The sequence below is a fragment of the Meleagris gallopavo genome, chromosome 5 (genome assembly GCF_000146605.3).
Source record: "Meleagris gallopavo isolate NT-WF06-2002-E0010 breed Aviagen turkey brand Nicholas breeding stock chromosome 5, Turkey_5.1, whole genome shotgun sequence".
Lineage (NCBI taxonomy): Eukaryota > Metazoa > Chordata > Aves > Galliformes > Phasianidae > Meleagris > Meleagris gallopavo.
Genome location: NC_015015.2, coordinates 6,619,512 through 6,642,154, shown reverse-complemented (window position 1 = coordinate 6,642,154; position 22,643 = coordinate 6,619,512). Strand labels below are relative to the sequence as shown.

At 39.0% G+C, this 22,643-nt stretch overlaps 1 protein-coding gene across 1 annotated transcript in view; it reads right to left on the bottom strand.

Moving 5' to 3' along the window:
• Window positions 1-12,308, bottom strand: part of INSC (INSC spindle orientation adaptor protein) — a 49,932-nt gene extending 37,624 nt beyond the window's left edge. Inside the window, exon 1 of the mRNA XM_010710972.2 lies at window positions 12,246-12,308. Within this exon, the coding sequence (XP_010709274.1) occupies window positions 12,246-12,308 (63 nt within the window). The remainder of the gene's footprint in view (window positions 1-12,245) is intronic.
• Between the last annotated feature and the right edge of the window lie 10,335 nt (window positions 12,309-22,643).

Sequence of the window (22,643 nt, the reverse complement as noted above, 5' to 3'; positions counted from 1 at the left end):
ACACAAGAAGAGTGAGCTTTATGCTGTAATATTGAAATAAGGCTACAAGCCATTATGTTAATCATTATTAATATCAGAGCATTCAGGACATGTGCCTCTTAAAAGCTGGTCCTTGCTTAGGATGCTGACTCCGACACTAAAGCTTCAAGCTCTGTTTTCTCCTTTATCATGCTTCTTGGGCAACCTTGAGCTACACAATTTGTAGGAAAAAAGTAGGAGAGAGAGTGGGATATGCACAGATTTTTTTCCTGTTTTAAGAAACCAGGAACTCCAATACAAAGGCTGTCTTTTAGTTGTATATGTTGTCTCCAACGTAACTTCTCCCATACACATGTAGAAGATCTTAAGTATTGTCATGGGATTCTTGTAGAGCTTTTACATCTCTTATCATTACAACTTAGTTTTATTAGCTTATTCTCAGTCTTTCGTATTTCATCTGAACCTCAAATCCTCACATTTTACAGGAAACCAGGAAGATACGTTAGAAAATCACCAGCCAATCATTTTCCCCAGAGCTAGAGAAGCACACCTCATGCCCCATTTTTTGAAGTATTCAGGTTCTCTGCTTGAACTGACTAGGTGAATGTCATGATAGCCAACAGGACTGTCAGGAGCCAAGATTTCAGGCTGACAGTCTTTTTAAAAGGAATTAAGTCTCTTGTGGATGCATGCACAACACAACACCACCATTGCAAAAGCAGAGAAAGTTACTCTTCTGAACAAACAGCTAGAAGGAAAGAGAGCTGCACCTTCAGTTTGTGCAAAAGGAGGTCACGTATCCTGCTTCTGCACAGAATAGCAGCACACCAAACCAGATAAAGAAAGCCAGGCAGGTCAAACAGTCCTAACTCTCTTCTCTCAGGAAGAATTTTTAAAGGCAGAGGGTGGTCAAGCATTGGAATGGGCTCTTAAAGAGAGAGAGAAAGAGAGAGAGAGTGTCGTTTGAAGATGCTTTTGCACAGAATCAAGGCACTGACTTTTAAAAACAGGACCTTCAAGGAAAACTTCAGTCAGTCATGATTCAAAAGAAGAGCTTGCAATACATGTATTGGAGAGGTTGTAAATAGCTGGGCTACATAAGGGAAAAAATTATTGTAAAGAACCAGAACTATTCCAGAGACAAGATGCAGAAGACAAGAAATAACTATTTTGAGGATAGAAAAGCAAGCCATCTCACAATGGCAGCTCAGCTTGCTAATTCTGAGTTTGAGACCTGTCTGGTTAGCTCCTACTAGCAACATCAATTACTAGCTCCAGAAAAGCCAGGGAAAAACATCTCTTCTTGCACTTGGATGAATGTATTTTTGTGTGAGTAAATTGATATGTCTAAAATCCAGAAACTGGAACTAGTGCATTGAACTGGAAAAACATTTTGTTTCACCTTCTTTCTTATTCTCCCTCCAGCAATAAAAACATTGACTTCAGAATGAAAATCAAGACATCATTTTGCATAAAACTGATACAGTAAAATACAAATTGCGTACCTCTTTCTCCTCTCTTACTCTTTTGTTTTTTACTGCATGACAGCCCACACGCTCTTCACACAAACTTAACACAGAAATATTGTTCCAAGTGACTTAAGCTACTGGAAGCTTCCTAACGCCCATGGGGACTCTGATTATTAGAACAGGCATGAAAAAAAAGGGTGAAAATAGAACTCAGAAAGCAAGGCAATCTTATGAAAGAATAGCTGGGATTTAATGAGGAATCGTACCTGTGAAACCCAATAGCCAGAACAAAATTAGCCATTCAGGGCAACTTACTCAAAATAGTTCTTAGAGCAATTTAACAGCAGAAGGGCTTCAAACCATTATAAAGCACAGCTATATGTACAAGTAACAAATGCATGAGTTAGTAGACTTGCTCCTCTGGTACAGATGCCCAGAGGCTATGGTCAGACATCCAGGATATGAAAATGGATACACCACATAATCAAGACCATAATGCCCACGGCATTCACTTCCATTTAGCCTGCAGGCTTCTGAAAGCACAGGGAAAAGTCCAGTCGATTATTGGAACTGGCATTATACATGTATCGCCAAAGAGAGCAAACTTCTCTAATATGATAACATTACTTTTATTTTCATGAGTTTCTTGATTTACAGTGCATAATATACTGGTCGGAACACACAGATTCATGAATCAATAAGCTTGTGAGCAAACTCTTCTGTTATTAAAAAATATATATAATTTTTATGTGTGGATCTACACAAAGACTAAAAATGGAGTGCTAGCAACTTTCTAGGCTGAACTGTAATAACCTTAATGCAAATTCTGCCTGTATCACTCCGCCTGTTTTCAGTAGAGGTGAGGATGGGGTCTCACATGAAAAGGTTTTATAAAATAAATCACATCTGCTTAACTACTACTTTTACTGTCTAGTGTTATAATGTGACTGCATATAAAATAATAACTGCTGATAAGAAAAAAAAACAGAGGTACTTAATAAAGGAAATTTCCACTTTCTGAATGGAAGGTGAGCTCTAGCCTCAGTGATTACTGTGGCATTTATTATTTATAGTATATTTTTGAAAATAAATATGCCAAGGGATGTTTGGGGTTGGTTTTTGGGGGGTGGGTTGGTATATTTTTTTCTTGTTGGTTTTGTGCAGGGTATAGCCTGGCTTAACTGTCTACTATGCATACACAGTGTTAGAGTTTAATAGCAGTTAATCTAATGGTCACTTTAGATTTCCAAGCTGCATACAGCATAACTGTACACACAAAACTCCTGCAGAAACAGAATTTGAGAGCACTATCTGGACTATGAGCTTCTGGCCTCATAGTTGCACATTTCACATCGGGTCTGGCTTAAGCTGATGAGTCTCTATTTTGGGCATAACTTTGGTCTACAGAGCTCATGGAAGGCAGTTCCAGTCTCACTGCTCTGATAGTTAAAGTTTCAACCTAGAACTACTCAAGGCCACTTCATACCATTTGTTCTTGAATGTTCAGTGTTCTTCAACTTGCACCTCCCCTTTGTCTACGTAGTGCACTTCTGTTCAGTTTCTCCCTGATCTATTCTTTCCCTCCTGTTCTCACACTGTCTTTGTTTCTTAGCAGTAACTATTAAATTAACAATACAAAACCAATTGAACAATTTCCTTAACAATTACTGGTAAATTCCTGTTAATAATGACCTACTTGAGAAAAAAATATTCATTCCATTTTGTAAAGTTATCCAAGTAATTTACACAAGCACTCCACTGAATGTGCATACATATAAAACTCACAATTGTTACTAGTAACTGAATTATTAAAAGCTCAACATAACGTAAGCAAAAACAAACACCACTTTTGTGTCAACAAGAACAATGACACTGACTGACAGAAGATACTGTGGGGCTATTAGTTCTGTTTATAGCAAAGTCAGTTTTCAGAGTGGTTTTGCAGGACATTTCCTGCAAAAGAAGTAGGACTATTGGAGTTGCAGAAGCAGGACTTATCTCCAATTCTGGCAATTATCAAAGAAAGCACACTGCATTATATACACAATTGATTTCCTCCAGCACGCTACATACCAGCAATTCTTACAGCTAAGTAGCAACTCTGGGACAAGGCGGGGGTTTGTGAACAAGTTTCTGCCATAAGTATCAGCCTTGCACCATCTTTCACTTTGAGAAATACCCTCAATTAAAATTACCAGTGATCAATCACACATTTTTATCTCTAAGTAACCACTGAAAAATCATTGCAAAGAAACAAAGATGTTCGTGCATGGTCAAAGTTTCAAAGAAGCACGTGAAAAGCAGGATGCTTCATTTTATCTCTTTACTGCATTTCCTGCTTATAATGCAGAAAGCTAAATGGTAGGAAATCAAAGACTTGCTAGAAAGTAAACTCAGTTTTAGGAAATCAGAAACAAAGTTGAACTTTTTAAGCCAATGCACAATCCATTTGTAAATGTGGAAAATTAAGCCTTCTGCATGGTTTGAGGCTTTATCAAATTTACACCCTTAATATTTAAAATTATGCAATTGCTTCAAGGCCTCTCTCTATCTTTTTCAGAAAGTCTAGTACAAAACTTTCATTAAAGAGAATACTCTTGTGGAGCCAAATCATTTGCCTGCATCCTATTTAAGGAAGTTCTTGTTTTACAGGTTACTACTTGCAATACATGTCTACCTTGTAAAGGGCTGTAACTCACACCAACTGAGACAAGGGATGAGTTGCAGTTCAACTGGTGAGCTGGTTACTTCTGACAAATGAATTCATCTGGCAGCTCCACCTGATTAATCAAATGTGAAGTTTGCATTTTGAAAATAACTCTGCTTTTCTTTCCCACAATTTCACAGCCCAGTTGCTTTTTTGTTTGCTCTTTTTTCACATTTATCACTTCTCATGCACTACTTTTCTCCTCACTCTCTGCATTGCCTACCTTGCTCTCTATCATACACCATCTCACTGGGGATCCAGCTCATTTTCTACAATTCTCCCTTCAGGATTATTCCCACATGAGTGAATACTCTTTCCAGGAGTTACTCATTCCTACTAAGTCCTGGAGGGTTTCTAGATTGATACCCACCTCTAATCACACACATCGATCATGCAAAGAAACAAGCACCCCTCTGGATTGCAGTCTGATGCACCCTACACCAGAGCTCTGGAGAAATCACAGCAGTAGGGTGCCTTGTGCTTATGAAGACCAACAGGAAGACCTTTGCCCTGCAGGTCAGGTGCTTCTCTGCTAGGAGAGATAGAGTGCACGCCACTGACTGCTGCCTTGGATCATCAGAAATATGTTGAGCAGATAGCCAAAAACACTCCAGCTGTCTTCGCTAACCACAGGTCTTACTGCCTACATATGGCGTTTCCCAAACATCCCTCCTTAGGGGGAGATGGGCAGTATATGTACCAAAAACTAGGACTATTCCATGCAGGATAGCCAAAGAAAGAAAGAAAACAGAGAGTTAAGAACTGAGACCTAGCCATTGTCCTCAAACTTCTCTCCCTCTGATGTCAGAACAGACCTCAGACTCAGGTCATCTGATTTGAAGACCCAAAATATCATTCACCAACTGCAGCTAATGACTGGTTTTGCCATTCAACAATGGCAAACATTCTCATATCTCGCATACTCACCAACAGACCAACTCTGTAGTAGAGCTAACACAAAACAAAAATCCATGTATACTCTCTGTCCCTACAATGTGATGAGGTAGCTACTGTCCTTCTGTGCTGATCATAATCAAAGCAGAGAATCTTCCCCATTTATTGATTTCAGGACCTTGAAGGTTTGGAAATGACATCTTTGCCTTCCAAGCTGAAAAGGTTGGAAGACACAGCATAGACAAAGGAAAAAATAATAATAATTTTAAAAGGAAGGGTAGCAAACAAAGAAAACTGGTCTTTATCTTCTGAAAGCATTCATTCAGCAGCTCAGAATTGATCCACTGAGCACATTCCACTTGTCCTAGCTTTTCCAAGCCATTAGAGCAAGACAACTCCACTGGCACTCAAGCTGAAGGGGTAAAGGGCTGCAGATAGGGGCCCACTAGATAAGGGGGGGAAGGTAGTTGAACCCTTCCATACATCAGCTATTGCTGTATGCTAGATAATGGTAATAAAAAGAGACTACACAAGAGAGCATGTCTGCACCAAGGTAAGTAAAGGGATAACCATGCATTTGACCTTTCATCAATGCCAGCTCAAATTGTTCCATCGTGCCTACAGCCACACACCAACCCACTTGCAGAAAGGAAATTATTTATCCTTTAAGCCTCATCTTCTGCGTGATGTGAAAATACTGTCAAAACCCTATTTATTTTCTTCCTTACTCAGGCTGGTTCAATGGACTTTCCACAAGCAAGAGAAAAAGCAAAAATGGGAGACAGGCCTTACTCTGTCTCAGAGCAGGGAAGTTCCTTTCTGAAGGAATGCAAGATCCCAAACTCTTTGGCACATATACTGTGCAGTGACACAAAACAGTACAGGAAGAAAGCAGTGTTTGACCTCTCCTTTTACTGACAGTAAGCACAACAAACATGTGGGTTGCATCTCTGCAGTGAGAAGGGCAGATAAAATTCTTAATTTATTTAATGTTATCAAGGGCCGGAAGTACTCTATGACAAGGTCCACTGCAAACTCAGGCTTTCATTAAGAGATTATTTTATCGCTATAGAAAGAAATATTTAGAGATGGGCTGACCTGAGGCTTGTGAAAAGTATCATGTTACAGACATCATCAGGACATTAGAACATATATTAAAAAAAAAAAGGGGAACTTCTGGATTTAGAACAGAATCAGTAATTTAACCTTTTCAGAATAAATGTCACTTCCTAAATTTTATTTGAGAAAAGCACAAGGACTTCAATTAAAAATATATATATTTCACTTACAAGTAGCCCAAGGCTCTACAGTAATAACACTGGCTCATTTGACACCACACTCTTTGTCAGCTTTTCTCTGTTAAGATTTCTACATACAGAGACCTTCATCCGTCCTTTTTCAGTATCTGATACTGACCTGTCACCAGCCAATATGGGAAGTTCTTTCTTGAACTCAAGTGTGACGATACTTCACACTGTATAGCAGCTCTCTGATGCAAAGGTTCTCACCTAGAGAACTAGGAACTTCATCTGCAGTTGGAAGGGATCCCACAAGGATCATCAAGTCCAACACAAATTTTTGTGATCCCTTTCACCCTATTACTTTTGTATTTATTTATTTTTATAGTGTATGGGGCTGCTGAATCACGGCCTGAACCTCTGATTGATCACTGAGGCAAGCAATAAGTCAGCCACAGGAGCACAGGTGAAGGCAATTCACCTGTGCTGCAGGAAGGGGTGGAACCTGGCTGCACCTCTCCTAGACCCTCCTAGACTCTGCTCCACTGGAGTCTATTTCACAAGCCCAGAAAAGAGTGAGTGTCTTTCTTTTCCTACTCAATATAATAATTACATCAGCCAAGCTCCTGGATATACTATATGTCTATCCACTGATTATACATATAGTTACTGACTTTTTTGCCTCAAAAACTTGTATACATGATAAAAATAATAATCATTAAGAGATCAAGCCCTAGTTTTGTCTTCTACTCCTTAGCTACTCACTGTTAAAGAAAACTGATCATCATCAAAATTCCTTGCAGCAGTCACAGTACCAATACCTTTCACAGATCTTCAGTGGAGATGCTGTTTTTCAGCACAGACTTATTCAGGCCTAGCTTATGTTAACGTCTCCAGGAAAAGAAGACGAAAGCTAGTTAAACCTATCTGAGTCTAAACCTTCCTTATGACAAGTTGTACCTTCGCAGAACACATTCTAATGCTTTGATGCTACTGCCACAACTAACCATCACATGCATTCACTTAGAAATGCAGCAACAAGTGTAATCTTCACAATGCCAAGAACGCAATGAGTGTCATACCTCATACTCTCATAACCTGGCTGCAGCATGACCAAAAATAATTTTAAAAACTGAGAACAGCCTCCTTGAGAAAAGCCTGGAATTTCAAGCCTTGGCACTATTTATGCATGCTGTGATTTCTCATGCATAGACTCTATAGCATGAAAAACCTACATCAAATATGACAGTCTTCTGAAGATTCTGTGTGGGTTTCAAGGAATCACTTTGCACATTCCAGCACTAGTAGGTACCCACACAGAGTTATGAATAACTTCCAATGTGCCTCAAAGCCAGCAAGCCTCTGGCACCACTTCAAGTTTTGCCTAGAAAAGGACAGTTTTCATATGACTGTCACGTTAGACACAGGTAACATTTTAGAATAGGAAGTTCTACTTATGAAACACTCCCTTAAGAGAGGATCACCAGAAGTGCTCTTCCCTTATAGATGTGCAAATGGACTATTAAGCCTAGTTTCTTGATGTAATCATACTTGCTAGTCTGTTTTCCTCCAAAGCTTCTCATATGAGCCATATTTCCACGCAAAGGGAACGTACATCAAATTCATCAACAAACAAGCTGGGTAGAGACATGCCATACACCACCCTCATTCACTACACAGGCCTCTTGCAAATAGCTGACATCTTCATTTCCTTTATATATACACATCTTTTGAAATTTTGTTTTGTTGTTGTTGTTGTTGTTTTTGTTTTTAAATCAACACCTCCATGACAGTAAGAGCATGAATCGTTCTCATTCAAGGAAGTAAAATCAATATTACTTGACCCAACAAAGAAAAGTCCAACTCTAGAAAGAATCTAGAGCTTTAGTTAACTCTCAAATCTAGTTCAGGAGCTCTGAAAGCACATCTATATTTGCACTGTGTTCTTGTTTGGCAGATGAATGATGAAATCGCTCAGCTTTCTTGATGCCTTCGGCTGATGGTAGGCAGATTTTATATGCTTTTCTTTAACTAATTTCTAGTTTAAAAAAAAAAAAAATGCATCCAGGAATGAATGAGAGCATTAGCCTCCACACATTCTATATTTCATGCTATTTACTACTGGATAGCCCTGGAATATTTGCAGCTGGCTGTACTGTGTTTTGTACAATGCAGCTCTTTATCATGGTTTTTATCAAAGAACTGTGGTTTAGCACAGAATGAGGCAGCACTGTATTGAAGTTGTAATGTGTCTCAGGTTACTAGATTGCATTTTTGATAACTTGGTATTAAAGTGCTTAACACAAAATAAAAATCAATGTCTAAGAAGCACAAGTAAGAAAAGCTCTATTTAGACACTGAATAAACTATAACATTATGTTGATTTCGTCTTACTTTCTATATTAAAACAAGTGGCTTTGAATAAATACAAGTGAATCTCCCTATTATTTACTTTCTGAGGAAAATTTAATACTAAACTTTTGCTAGCAGAAAGTCAGGGGTGCGAGGACATGGGATTTGCAACCAACACAGCTGTGCTGGCAAGCTGCCCTAGCATAGATGTGGTTTTACTGTGGCAAAATGAAGCTTTTGCCAGCATAGCTAATTTCTCTCTTGGGAATTAGTTTTGCCAGTACAGCTGTATCCAGACCAGGGACATTTCAGTGGTGTTACAGACTTTCAGAGCTCTACTGTCACTGACTTTCAAGTGCAGGCATGGTGTTAGTTTCAGCCCAACAGTGGTTTGCCAATTGAAAGCTGGGGAGGGGAGGATGTTCTCTGAGAGTACAGCCATAAACAACTAAAAATCAACAAATCAGAAAAAGTTACCTTGTCCCTCCAATATTGTTTCCACTGTCCTGCAGTTGGAAGTAAGGCTCTTCTTAATATACTCCCTTAGCTATCACACAACAGCTTTTACTGCCACAGCCAGTAATTCCATCAGTTGAAAAGGAAGCATATATATGACCTCCATCATAGCAAAGCTTCATTTCTTTCAGCTTTATTCTTTTCACAACCGCCTTCAACCATCTTACCCTTTCTCCTTTTTACAGAAGCCTAGTTTCAATATCTTCCCTCACACCTCTTGCCTTTCTTTTTTGTTCTGATAGCTTACTGTAAGCATAAAAACTTAAACTGTCCCTTTACCTCTCTCTTCCAGCTGTTTCAGGTGTAAAACTTACTCCCCACCAGGCTTCCAGTCTCTACTCTGTTTTGCAGCTGACACCATTACTAATAATTAGCATCAGCTGCAGCTCCCCCACCTAGTCATGGTTGCTGCCCAGCTGCTAATTCTGAAGGACTTCTTCTGTGTGCTACTTCTGATACACTGCTGAAGTTGCTTTTCTAACCTCTACACTTTCTTACTAGTTTTGTTGGTTTACTTTTTTGCAAGTATTATTGCCTCCTGTCTGCAGTTATCTTTCAAACTGGGGTCTATCTCTGTGAGAAGTAGTTTCTGCTGCTGTACCAGTTATCAGATGGGATTGCTGCTCCCACTGCACCTTTAAGAAGTAATTCCCCTCTAGGCAGAGGGCAGCTTTGGCAGTTGGATGCTATAGAATACAGTTGCCTCTTCACCATGGGAAAAACAGCAACTCAGTGTTAAAACATGGAATGTAAAATTTTGTTTTAATTAAGTTCAACTTCCAATACCAAGGTAGCGTGAAACTGTAACTCTCAGCATCCTATGAAAATGCCCATTTTTCAGGTTGGTTTGAAATGCGTGGGTTGCAACTAAATTGCAATAGGCCACTCAGTGTCAGCCACCATCAGCAGTGGCACAGCCAGCACCTCAAAAGAGGATCCATATTCAGCAGCAGCTGAGGGACTCTGCAAATTTACATCAGGGGTTGCTTTATCAGTAGTCCCTCAGCACAGCAAATGTATCCTGTTCACTGGTATTCTTTTGGTGCTTTGTAGCTCTGCACAAATGACAACTGTTTTGAAGATTTTCTTGACTAACTTTTCTCAATCATTATCCATAAAAGACCAGTAGGTATACTCATAATTCAAGGCTATAGATGCTGCTCCAAAGATCCGCTACCTACAACCGGTACCTGGTTGCTGCAATGAAATGTCAAGTGTCCAAGTCTTTACTAGATCTTTCCAGGATCAGTAATATTTTCTTTGGGTTTATTGCAATATTCACATATGTGACTCTTTTGAACTGATACATTGTCTTAACCTTAGCTCCATTTATTTAATACTCAAACAAAAGCAATAAACAAACATAATAAGCCTGTGACCCAAAGAACTGATGGTTAATGCTGGTACTGAAACTCTTGCAATGTGTGTTCTGCCCTCCACAATCCAGAGCTGTTATAGCCAAAGGTGGTGCTGTGTTTCCAGTAGCCCTGGGACTCGGGTGGCACTTGCTGAAGTTCCTTGTTCACTCAGTGCTTCAGACCTGGGACCTCTCCAACAGGAGCTCTGCAGGGTACTGGCCTGGGCTGAGGAGTTGTGAACAACTTGACTTTCTTGCACTCTTATATTCTCCAATACCAGAGGAGATGCGTGGTCACTATTAACGAACAATTACTGAATGTTGAAAGTGCCTCCAATTATCCATTGTTGAAAAATTTCCAAAGGAAATGATACAGATGCTGCTGTGTTGTTTTTTTAACGGAACTGTTTTTCATTTCTGCTAAATGCACGGAAATTAAGGGATTTAGCTGTCAATTCTTTGGAACTTGTTCCTAATTTAATGTCCAGAGAGGTTATTCTGCCTTTTAAGAGGGATTTTTGTATTAAAAAAAAAATGAAATTGAATTCTTACCTCAAGTGCAATACAAAACCACACTGTAATTGGGGGGATGGAGCAAGCACATAATTACTTTGCATTTGGTGACCACATGAAAATGCACACTATGACACTACTGCTTATAATATGGACTGAGTAATAAACAGGACTGTGGCTCCAAGTAACAAAACCCAACAGTTTTTCTGCTAAAGCTGGGAGCTTTTTATATCCATTTGGGAGGGATTCTCACTTTCCCCTGGTACCAGCCATACCATTCCCTAAGTGCCCTAAGTATCCTAAGATACTACAGGCTGCAGATTTGACTTATCCTTAGCTTTGCATTTCTCAGCTATTGTCAATTTGCATCACAAGCATAAAGTTATTTAATATACAAAAGCTTTAATGATCCTTCCGTATCATGTAACAACACATGTTTATCTGAGTGCTAAATAAAAGCTCTCAGGACTTTAAAGTGACTTTATGAATTGTATGTACCATAAAATAAACATTAGAGTATAATAATATTCTGTAATTTGGAAAACAGCAACAGAAACTAGTAGAAGACAAAAGAACAAATGCTTGAATCATCTGCTGCATGTCAGAAACATTAAATTAATTTATGCAATAATGTAAGCATAGTGATGTTAAGGTAATAGGAAGGACATAAATTATACATTATTATTGTCAGTTCTAGCACTTATCTTAGTGGTATGTCAAAATAAATCCTGATATGTTAATATTTATAGAAATGAACAACAAGTGTTCCAGCTCAGGGATTCATCTATGATATTTTTATATATCATTTGCATTTGCACATATGGTCATCATTGTCTTTTCTGTAATTTGAGAGGTAAGCATCATACAGTTCATTTCTAATGCATTTTACATTACCATGAAAGCACATTATGTTTCCTCCGCTAACGTTTTTCAAATAGATGGCCTGCAATAATTTAGAGATTGCGTGGAACAACTCCATGAATAGGTGACAATTTACCTGCAAAATCAGCAGTAACAATGGGTTACTGGTGGGCAAAGTGCATGGTTTGCTAGTGACAGATTGTTTCTGCAGAGCTGCTGCATTGAGATGTTCTTGCAATGACACTTTTCTTGAGGATTAATACCTCCAAAGAATACATATTTTCATCTTTTACATTTTCACATGAGAGGAGGGAATAATTTGTCATCCTTCCCCTAAAGTCTGAGGAACTTTACCTTACCTCATTTTTATCATTCTCATTTTCATACATCAAATCAGTTTCTGGCTGAAGGTTACTGGACATGACTTAGCGTTTGAAGCTGGTGGGAGCAATTTCCAGAAAACCAACTCATGAGAAGGGTCCCCCAAGAATTAAGTACACTCACAGTTGCTGCTACCTCAGAAGCAAGAGGCAGACATTCTTCCTTCAGTAAAAGACCATAATTCCTCCCTTAAGTAAGGGTGGGTTAGGGGTCCTGGCCTTGGGCCACATCTTCTGTGGTTTGAGAACCATGCTTTGGATAAGAAGGTGGCTATAGAGTTTATATATTGCTGAGTCTACAAGTAAGGCTACTGTTTCTAATTACCCATGATCATTTTGCAGTTTTTCAGAAAAGTGTGAAAATAATTATACTCCCTGAATCAGCAATAAAAGACAACCTGAGCCTTACACTTGTGTTCTGCCTAAGGAAGTATTGCCATGTCAAAACGATTTGGCTAAGATTGATGATCCTTTTCCAACTGTATCACACAGCTGAAGCTTGTTGCCCCCAAGTTCATCTGTCAGAATTTCCACTGAGGAATAATTTAAGTTCAGATTTTTGTATATTTATTAATGCAGATGTCTGGGTTGTTTTTTGTTGTTGTTGTTTTTTGTCAAAAACCTCAACAGCTCTCTGACACTAACTCTTATGTTTGTCCTATCTATTGAAAGAACTCCGTTAGAAAAACAGCTTCACAATTTTTAGTTTCTTTCCCAAAATATTTCCCGGTCTGCTTATTAGTCTATGAAATCAATCTAAATATTAATTTCGATTTATCCACTGAATGCAGAGGACAAATGGTAGAAAAAGTTAAAAGATAAGCCACGAAGAACATGGCCCAAAAAACAGCAAAGCTCCAGTAGTGCTGCATAAACATACAAGGAGATGCAAAGAGAAAATACAGGGAAGTCTCACGCAGCAGTTTCTAATCAGCATACTCTAAAATCAGTCTAACACTTGAAAAAAGAGAAGAGCCTGCAGAGGCAGAAATTGAGAGTATAAATTGCCCTGTAAGCCCTTTGTCAGATGTGACAACAAAGAAGAAAAATCTTACTTGATTTCATCTCTCAATGGGAAAGAAAAATAAAACACAACAAAACAAATACGGTGACATTTTCCCAGAATCCATGTACAGTACTGGATATGGCAGCAAAAATGGCAGAAGGGAGTAAAACCTCTTCACAGAACAAAGGTGTAATTGAGATAATTCCATACCAGTATAGGAAGCAAACCATATATTGAAAGTGTGTATATGTATATATAAGTAAAACATAGTATGTAGGTCTGCTTTACCATTTGTCTTTTGTTTGTAACATTTTATCTTCCACAGAAGTATAGGATTTTCTTCCATCACTAAAATGAAACTCCTGTCATCACTGCAGTGAAATGAAATACTATAAAGGGCTGTTTGAACGTTCTGGGAACAAAGAGGAAATAGACTTGGTGCAAGTCCGGAAAAAGCTTTTAAGTATGCAACTTTAAAATTGCATTAATCCCAGAGGAATAGGTCTTCAGCTACCATAAATGTTATCACTTCATTGAAATTTGTTGAGGAATAGCAGTTGATATCAACTACGGATTTGTCCCACTGATTTTTAAGGACCTATTTACAGTGCACACATTTAAAGCAAGTGTATAAATCTTTCCAACACTGAGGACTGTAAAGAAAGCACACCAAATTTTGAAGTTCTTACATTATATTTTGCACTATTCTTATTCAGAAATCTCTCTTTGGAATCAATCAGGATAAGTACTGAGCAGAGTACTAAAAGGTGTTTTCAGACCAAAAAAATACACGTAAGAGTCTGACATGTCAAAGCTGCTGGGAAATGCTCTTTAGTAAACAAAGACTTTTAGTTTCATGTACATTTGTATTCTGGAACTGAAATCATTTTAATTTCTTGAACTTAGGAAAGCAGAGACTACTTTTTTTTTTTTTTAATTCCAATTTAGATAAAGCAGAAGACAATAGAAAAAGAAGGAAAGTTGGAAGTAAGCACATGTAGATATCATGGATTTAAACTGATTCAGTACCAACAAGGAGAAATACGAAAGGCAGAAAAAACTTTGATTTCTAAAATAGTGGGTTTTGCAAACACTGCTTTTTTAAACTTCATAAAACGGAAAACTAGGTCAAATACTTTGAAGTTTTCTATAAATTGTTTTTCCATTTTCTAGACAGTTCCCATACAAGTAACCTCTTATGTTTTATGTATTCTTTGAGTAGAACTTTAGGAAAATGTAAGATAGTGTTAAAGGTGTTTACTCTTCTTGAGTACTCACAAATCCTGATTAGAGGAACGGGAGTTTATGAAAGCATACTGTGTATTCCCTCCAATTCCTTTCTCAGTTGTTTTCATCTAGACTTCTATTGTATATATATTTGTAAAAAAAATGTGCAAAAATTACAGGAAAATTCCAAATAATGGGCCTACAGAAAAATAGAGTATCTTGTGCCAGCTAAAAGGGAGAAAAAGGTAAAATTGGCAGTGCATTGATAGAGCTAAAGCTGCACCTACTCTCACAGATTTAAAGGACTATTTACAAAATGGTCACTGGAGCAAAGGTACCTTTAGGAGACACTTGATCTGAGCTAACTAGTGGGAACCAGAAATTGTGGTGTTTAAGTGGAAGCCTGATGCTCTTCTCAGATGTTTGCTCTTTCTGTTTTCAGTTTGCTATCTTCGCCATACATTGTATTTCTGGGGTACATTTTCTTTTTCTCTCCCCAGTAATATCTCTATTTTTGTTTACTCAGTGCTGCTTAAAAATGTTTTCCTTGTTCCCTTTGGTTCTCCAGCACTCTCCTTCCCTACTTAGTCTTTCTTCTAATCTTTTTTATTGCTTTCTCACACAGCGTACTTCTCCAGCTAACCCACAGTCTCCAACAGCATTCTCACTCCAAAGGTAAAAAGACACATCCTCAGCTACTAGCCAGGAAGCCAGCAGGCCCCCAGGCAATCCTTCTGCACAGAGAAAATCCTTAACTGGCAGTGAGCCACTAAATCAACATATACGGCATAGGTTTTTCTTGCCAATGGAATACAGGATATGTTCGGATAATAAATGGCCTGTCTGGATGATCCTGGTGCAGTATCAGCTGCTGGAACAACCCTGCAGGCAGCAAGCCAGCCATGAGTTAGCACAGTCTTGATGTTAGCCTAAATTACACTCGATACCAAGATTTGGGATTCAAAATGGTTAAAGATGCACAAGCCTACCACTGCTTCAATAACTTAGCTTTTCAGAAGGATTTATTTCTGCTTCTTTACATGCAGCCAGAATTGTGTTCATTGGTCAGGTACATTGCTTTTCTCCCTACAAAAAATACTATGTTTCTCTTTTTATCTATTCACAAACTGACATGATTTTTTGTTATCAAGCATAATTTCCACAAAATCACTTCTCAGGTCTCTTCAAGATTTCCTGACTGTGGTATGTCTTGTCTGGACAGAAGAGGTCAACTCTTCAGTATGCCCAATAAGGCAGAGAAGCACGTGTTGCTACTTTTAAGGAAATAAATTGGAGACAATCAGAAAATGTCTAGTACCCATCCAAAAATAGGACTGATAGGGCTAGAGGGAATGGCTTCAAACTGCACTAGGGGAGATTTGGGCTGGATGTTAGGAAATACTACCACTCTGGAAGAGTGGTCAGGCACTGGAATGGGCTGCCCAGGGAGGTGGTGGAGTCACTAACCCTGGAGGTGCTCAAGGAATATTTGGATTTTGTGTTGAGGGACATGGTTTAGTGAGAACTACTGGTGATGGGTGGATGGTTGGACGGATGATCTTGTAGGTCTTTTCCAACCTTAGTGTTTCTGTCATTCTATGATTCTGTGAAAATTAAGCTGGATCTTCTATAGTGCCAGATCCATATTTAGTGAGTTCTAAAGAGACATATCATTGTAAGGGAGAACAACAACATGTTTCTCAAATTTCAGGATCTATTTATACCTTCGTACAACATTCACCACTCTCACCTGGGATTATGTTGAGTCAAATCAGCTTGCTGTATTGCTTCATAGTCTCATGCTTACTTTTCTTTCCTTTTTGATCTCTCAGGCATAAATATGGAGCATCCCTAATGCCACTGGTAAAAAAAAAATAAAAAATAATTACAAAAAAATCTAAAAATAAAACAGAAACACAAGTTCACATGGAGATAATTTCATTACAGATACAGAACCAGCACACCTACTCATGTGGTGTACACCTGTAGCTCTCTCTTTCCTGCCTTTCACAGGTACTAGACTTTGGTAGTAAACATACATTCAACACTTTCTCAGGGTGGTATGGGGGTGAAATAGCCTGTGGGTGTTGACAGCAGCCAGGCAGGGATGTGCGTGTCAGCACCAGCTGTTCTCTGCAAAGAATGCATGTTGTCATGCTAAACAGGATGCATCTTTTCCACATTAGGCTGGTAAAGCTTTGCAACTTTGTCAACCTTCTTAGCATTCAACAAATTCTTTTAAATATATGACTTTTAGTAAGTTAATCCATTCATTGTCTGGAACTGTGAAAAGTGACATAAAAGCACAATGAAGCCTAATTAAACTTGTTCTGTGAAAGCTAATTTGTCAAACCCAGAAGCATAGTTCATAGATAAATGCTAATATTTGAAAGTCAAATTAAAGTTGAAAAGGTTTGTAATAACAGTTAATTAACTCTTGTTTTGTTTTCCTCTCACAAACTTGAACCAGCTGAAATATTGCTCAGTTCATCTTTAACATTTTGGACCACAAAGATAAAATTCAAAGCTTTGAGATAAGCCTTTGATGTTGGTATTCTCTACAGATTATATATTATTTTAAGATCTCTTTGTTTAAAAATTCATTTTTATTATCCCTGCATGAAATGCATGGCAATTCCCCAAATAACTAACCATCAGGGCAATTAACATCTTCGATCGACACCATATTCCTGATAATTAATACAGACTTTGTACCTCCCCTGTGATAGCTGCAAGGGTTTGATTTTTCAGAGCAACTGTTCATTTACAGAATCAGTTTCATCCTAATGAAAATGGATTGTGAAACTTTAATGAACAAGACTTTGCTGTCATAATAATAAAGACTTTGAAACAACACGAAGACCTACATAACAAACATCTCGCCATACTGGTGTTGCTTCACAGCATCAAACCAGTCAAGCCATACAATGAATATTAACACCAGTGTTTTTCTGAACTACGTGACATGAGATAAACTTATAAAATGAGTATAATTTTGTTTTGGCAACTTCTGATGTCCTCGCTCAATAAACTAGCATCTATAGAGTAAGATGTCTTGATAGGCCTTCCTCCATTTGGTCTAGCAAAGGTAAGCAGATGTCTGGAAATCCAGTTTATGCACAGCGCCAGTATGTTTGCTGCAAGAAGCAATGGTCTTGCAGCCCTTTCTGGCAGGAAAGCTGAGGGGAACGCCTCCAACAGCAGCCCAGCATACCCCTGAGATGGTCTGGGTGAGGGGGCTTGTCCAACTTAAAAATAAACAAAACAAAATAACAAGGGAGCCTAACTTGTTGGAAAATAATTTAGACGAAGGAGTGTTAAATTTTGTCGGCTCTGTCAGTGTTTTTATACAGCCCAACTTAACCTCTGTGCGGCCTTCCCTAAAATGTTCAGAAAGGAATTCTACTTTACCTCAATGCCCTGGATGGAAAGTCTTTCAAAGTTGTGATCTCAGCTATCGTGTGCTCTTAGCTTTCGTTTGGCTCAGTCCCCTCTAACAGGGAAACGGCTGATCGTTCCCATTAAAAAAATGGTGCATGAGAGGGAGGGGATAGAATCATTAGTAAATAAATGAATGGGATGATGTTTAAAAAGAATAATTTGCTCAATCAAGAATAATTTGAACAGCATCTAAGTAGTCATGGAAAATCATAAACTATTACTCTATATAGTGCTCTGTTGACTATTAAATGTCTCCTTTTTCACACCACTGGCCTGAATGAATAACTTGGCAGCACAAAATTAGCCAGGTGGCAAAATGTGCTTGTGTCAGCTATTGGCCAAACAAAACAGCAAACAGCAAAGCTCCTTTTGCAATGTCACATTAACCCCCTCAACACCAGGGTGTGTGTATTTCTATCTGCTGTGGGGAAACACCTGGGAGCAGGCCAAATGGGAAGGGCAGGTTTGTTCTGTGCAGCACAGGTGCCCCTGTTCTTGCTCTGCTTATCACAGTGCAGGTTGAAGTGACGATGTCTGTGGTTATTTCTATGTGTGGCATCTGTGGAATGGGCTGCTCCATGACATCTGTGCCAACTTAAGATCTCAGTTCAGAAATGCTGCATCTACAGATGTTCCTTAACAGTGGGGATTTTGTGCACATTATCCTTTTACCTTTATTAGATCCACATCTTCACATTATCATAGTACTTATCATTTCTTCTGTTTTCACAGTGCCATTATCTTATGCTTAACTTCAGCTTCCAAGAGGCCTTCAGGAAATGGATGTAAAGAATGTGAGGCAGTAAGCCAAATGTTAGAGGACTAAACTTTACTGTATTATGATCCCAGTATCTTAGATAGGATTACCTCAGAAATTAATCTGGAGTTTTAGTTGCATAGTAAAACTTTATATATGGCAAAAGGCTGCTCATCTCATTGATGTCAGTGGGATCCTTTTGATGAATTTCACACAACTTAGCAAGAGTAACAAATGACCTTTTTCATTGTAGAGGTTAATACAGGAGAACAAAATATGTTCTTTATACTCAGCAGCCTTTCCCAGCTACAGAAGCTGACCTTCTCCTTGCACAGTTAACAGTAGATTCCCTAAAGTTAAGACTAGGCCTGTTTTTTGTTAACAAAGAATTTATTTAACCTTAGTATGTAATATTTCCCTGAAGTACTATGGAATTTCATTAAGAAAATAAAGGTGGTATTTCATAATTAAGTTGCTGGTTTAATATGTATGTATATATATACATATATATATTTTATATTTTTTTTACATGAGACATATTTTATTGATAAAACTGACCATGTCATTCATTGTAAATCTAAAGCAGAAAGGGTTAGAATATTGGCAGCTGTAATTTATACAAAGTACATTTGTAGATTTTTGGTCCATAACACATATATCTCATATTTCAGATTCACTTTACCTCCGAAAATGATAAACATATTGTACCTAGCCAAGGGTTATGTCCTGTTCTCATCCAGGCAGTCTCTTTTCCACTGAGTTGTTTCACGTGCCCTAGGCAAAAGGCACGGGTGAATATTTTCCATTAGAAGCAGCAGTGGCAGGGGGGGGGGATCATCAGTACTGTAAGTTAATGAGATGGGGGGCTTTAAATACACTTAATAAACAGTCACTTAGGCTGAGTATAATAAGTCATGGAAATTTATAAACTATTACACACTATAGTACTTCATTGACTATTAAACATCTATTTTTCACACCGCAAGCCTGAATGAATAGCTTGGCAGGAAAAAAAATTGGCCAGGTGGCAAAATGTGCTCAGTACAACCCATGTCAGATATTGGCCAAACAAAATAGTCCAATAGAAGCTGATTTGAAACAGCTTCTTTAACCCTTGATAGCCTATGGTGAAATTTTCAAGAGCAAACACACTAATACTTCTGAAAAGAGTAACACGTATTAGTACTATACATGTTTTTTTTTTTTTTTTAAATATAGTTCTTCTATCTAACTTGTGTGCATGTCTTCTCTGTAATGCATACCTGTGATCTCCATTTCTTCTGATGGCCACAGCCCAGGGACAGGAGAACTGTCTCTCCCCTGAGGTGAAATAAGAGTTTTCCTTGTTTTAGTTTGGGAGCCTTTTTGAAATAACAACAACAAAACAAAATAAAAACAACAAACAACTCCAAGAAGGACTCTGGGAAGGTCAAGACTGGTTAAACACATTGTGATTCCTGATTACCATTCCACCAGGGAAAGGACTTATTTTACCTCATCCCAGGGTCTGAAGGAACTTGCTTATATGCTTGCCCAGCCACTCTCCATCATATCTGAAAAATCAGGTGAAGTCACTTTTTCCAGTGACTGGAAAAAGGGAAACATCAGTTCCATATAAGAAAAGAAGAAAGGAAGACCCAGGGAACTACAAGCTTGTGAGGCTCACGTCTGTGCCAGATCCTCCCACAAGAGATCTTAAGGCACATGTGAGATGAGTTGATCTAAGACAGATCATACCTGACGAATCTGGTGGCCTTCTATGATAGAGTGACAACACTGGTGGACAAAGGAAAGGCAACTGATGTTGTGGACTTGTGCAAGGTCTTTGACACGGTGCTGCACAACATCCTCATCTCTAAATTGGAAAGAGATGAATTTGAACGTGGATAAAGAATTGGTTGGATGGTTGTAGCCAGAGAGTTGCTGTCAGCAGCTCGATGTCCAGGTGGAGGCTGGTCACAAGTGATATCACCTAGCAGTCTGTCTTAGGGCCAGTGCTCTTCAACACCTTTATCAATGATGTAGACAGTGGGATTGAATGTACCTTTGGCAAGTTTTCTGATGACACCAAGCTGAGTGGTGCAGTTGACAGAATAGAAGGATGCCATCCAGAAGGATCTGAAAGGCTCAAAGAGTGGACACATAAGAATCTAAAGAGGTTTAACAAGGCCAAGTGCAAGGTGTTGCACTTTGGTTGAGGCAATCCAAGATATGAGTACTGACTTGGAGAAGAACTCATTGAGTGCAGCCCAGACGAGAAAAACTTGTGTGTCCTGATGGGCAAAAATCTGGACATGATCCAGCAGTGTGCCCTTGCAGCATGGAAAACCAATAGTATCATGGGCTGCATCAAAAGAGGGGTGGCAGCAGGGAGAGGGAGGTGAATGTTCCCCTCTGCTTTTCTTAGGCCCCATCTGAAGCACTGTGTCAAAGCCTGGGGCCCTTGGTACAGGAAAGATGTGGAGCTGTTGGAGCGGGTCCAGAGGAGTGCCACAGAGATGATCAGAGGGCTGGAGCACCTCCCCTATGAAGAAAGGTTGAGGCAGTTGTGTTTGTTTAGTTTGGACAAGAAAATACTGTGGGAAAACCTCACTGCAGTACTTGAAGGGAACTTACAAGCAAGAGGACTGACTTTTTACATGATCTTATAGTGATAGGGCAAGAAAGAATGGCTTTAGATTAAAGAGGGGAGATTGAGGTTAGATGTATGGCAAAATTTTTTTTTACTTAGAGGGCGCTGGAACAGGTTGCCCAAAGAGGTTGTGGATGACCCCTCTCTGGAGGTGTTCAAGGCTAGATTGGATGGGATACCAGGCAGCCTGATCTAGTGGCTGGAAACCCTGCCCAGGCAGGGGGGTTGGACTTATATGATCTTTAAGATTCCTTTCAACCCAAGCTGTTCTATGATTCTATGATTCTGTTGTAGAGTTAAGGGTTTATCCCTGGATTTAAAACTACAGCCTGGAGTTACATTAAGACAAGAAATGTCTGTGAGGAAATCTGACTAGTTCCTTGGCCCAACGTTAGCTCCAGCTGATCTCTGTGAGAGACCATGAAACCAGATTTCTTGTAGTTTATCAAGCCTCAGCCACCCTCAGGCTGTTCAGGCATCCTAGGGTATCTCATGTCTTGCTGAAGAACCCCTGTATAACAAAAGGTAGATGAACTAAAACTGGTATCAGATATCATGTTGGAAACAATTCAAAATCTAGATGAAAGATGAGAGTTTTGCACTGTATCTGACCTTTCTTTGTCCTATGTTGTCTCGTTTTGACACAGCAACAGAAAGACAGCAACCTTGTTTTCCAGTGTATCCTTGTATCTGTCAAAGCAAAAGATGTATCATTTTGATTCAGATCCTTGCCCCAGCCTCATCTGTTTCTTCCTTTCTCCTTCAGCAGTCTTGTCTTCTCTTGCTGACAAATTTTGGAAGCATACCAGGTTACACACACAGAAAGAGTTATCCTTAACTAGTATTGATGCCATCCATCACTACAAATTCAACTGTGCAGCACACAGTGGGGTTAAACCTCCTACCGCAAGCTGACTTGACTATGTTCCTGTGTGTCACTGCGGGGCTGAAAGTCATTGTTAGAAGAATGCTTCAGCCTCCAGTTTCTACTCTATCTCTAATATTTAGTCCATTCCCTTTTTGGGTCCCTTCTGAGTACTCCCATATGCAAATGCCCCAATGCCATCCACTGATGGAGGGGTGGCAAAACACCACTGAAACACATCTGATGCAGCTGTCTTAAGCATTAAAGTTGCTCTTGAAACAAAGGGCTATATAAGCAGGAAAAAATGGGTGTACAGTTGTCTTTGTATCCATTTGCACCAGTCCAATTGATGCAAGGGGCATCATGGGGCAACATTGAATTGAGCCCAACATATATAGCCAAATGAAACTACTGAAAGAATGTGTGTAGGCAGAAAAAAAAAAAAAAGA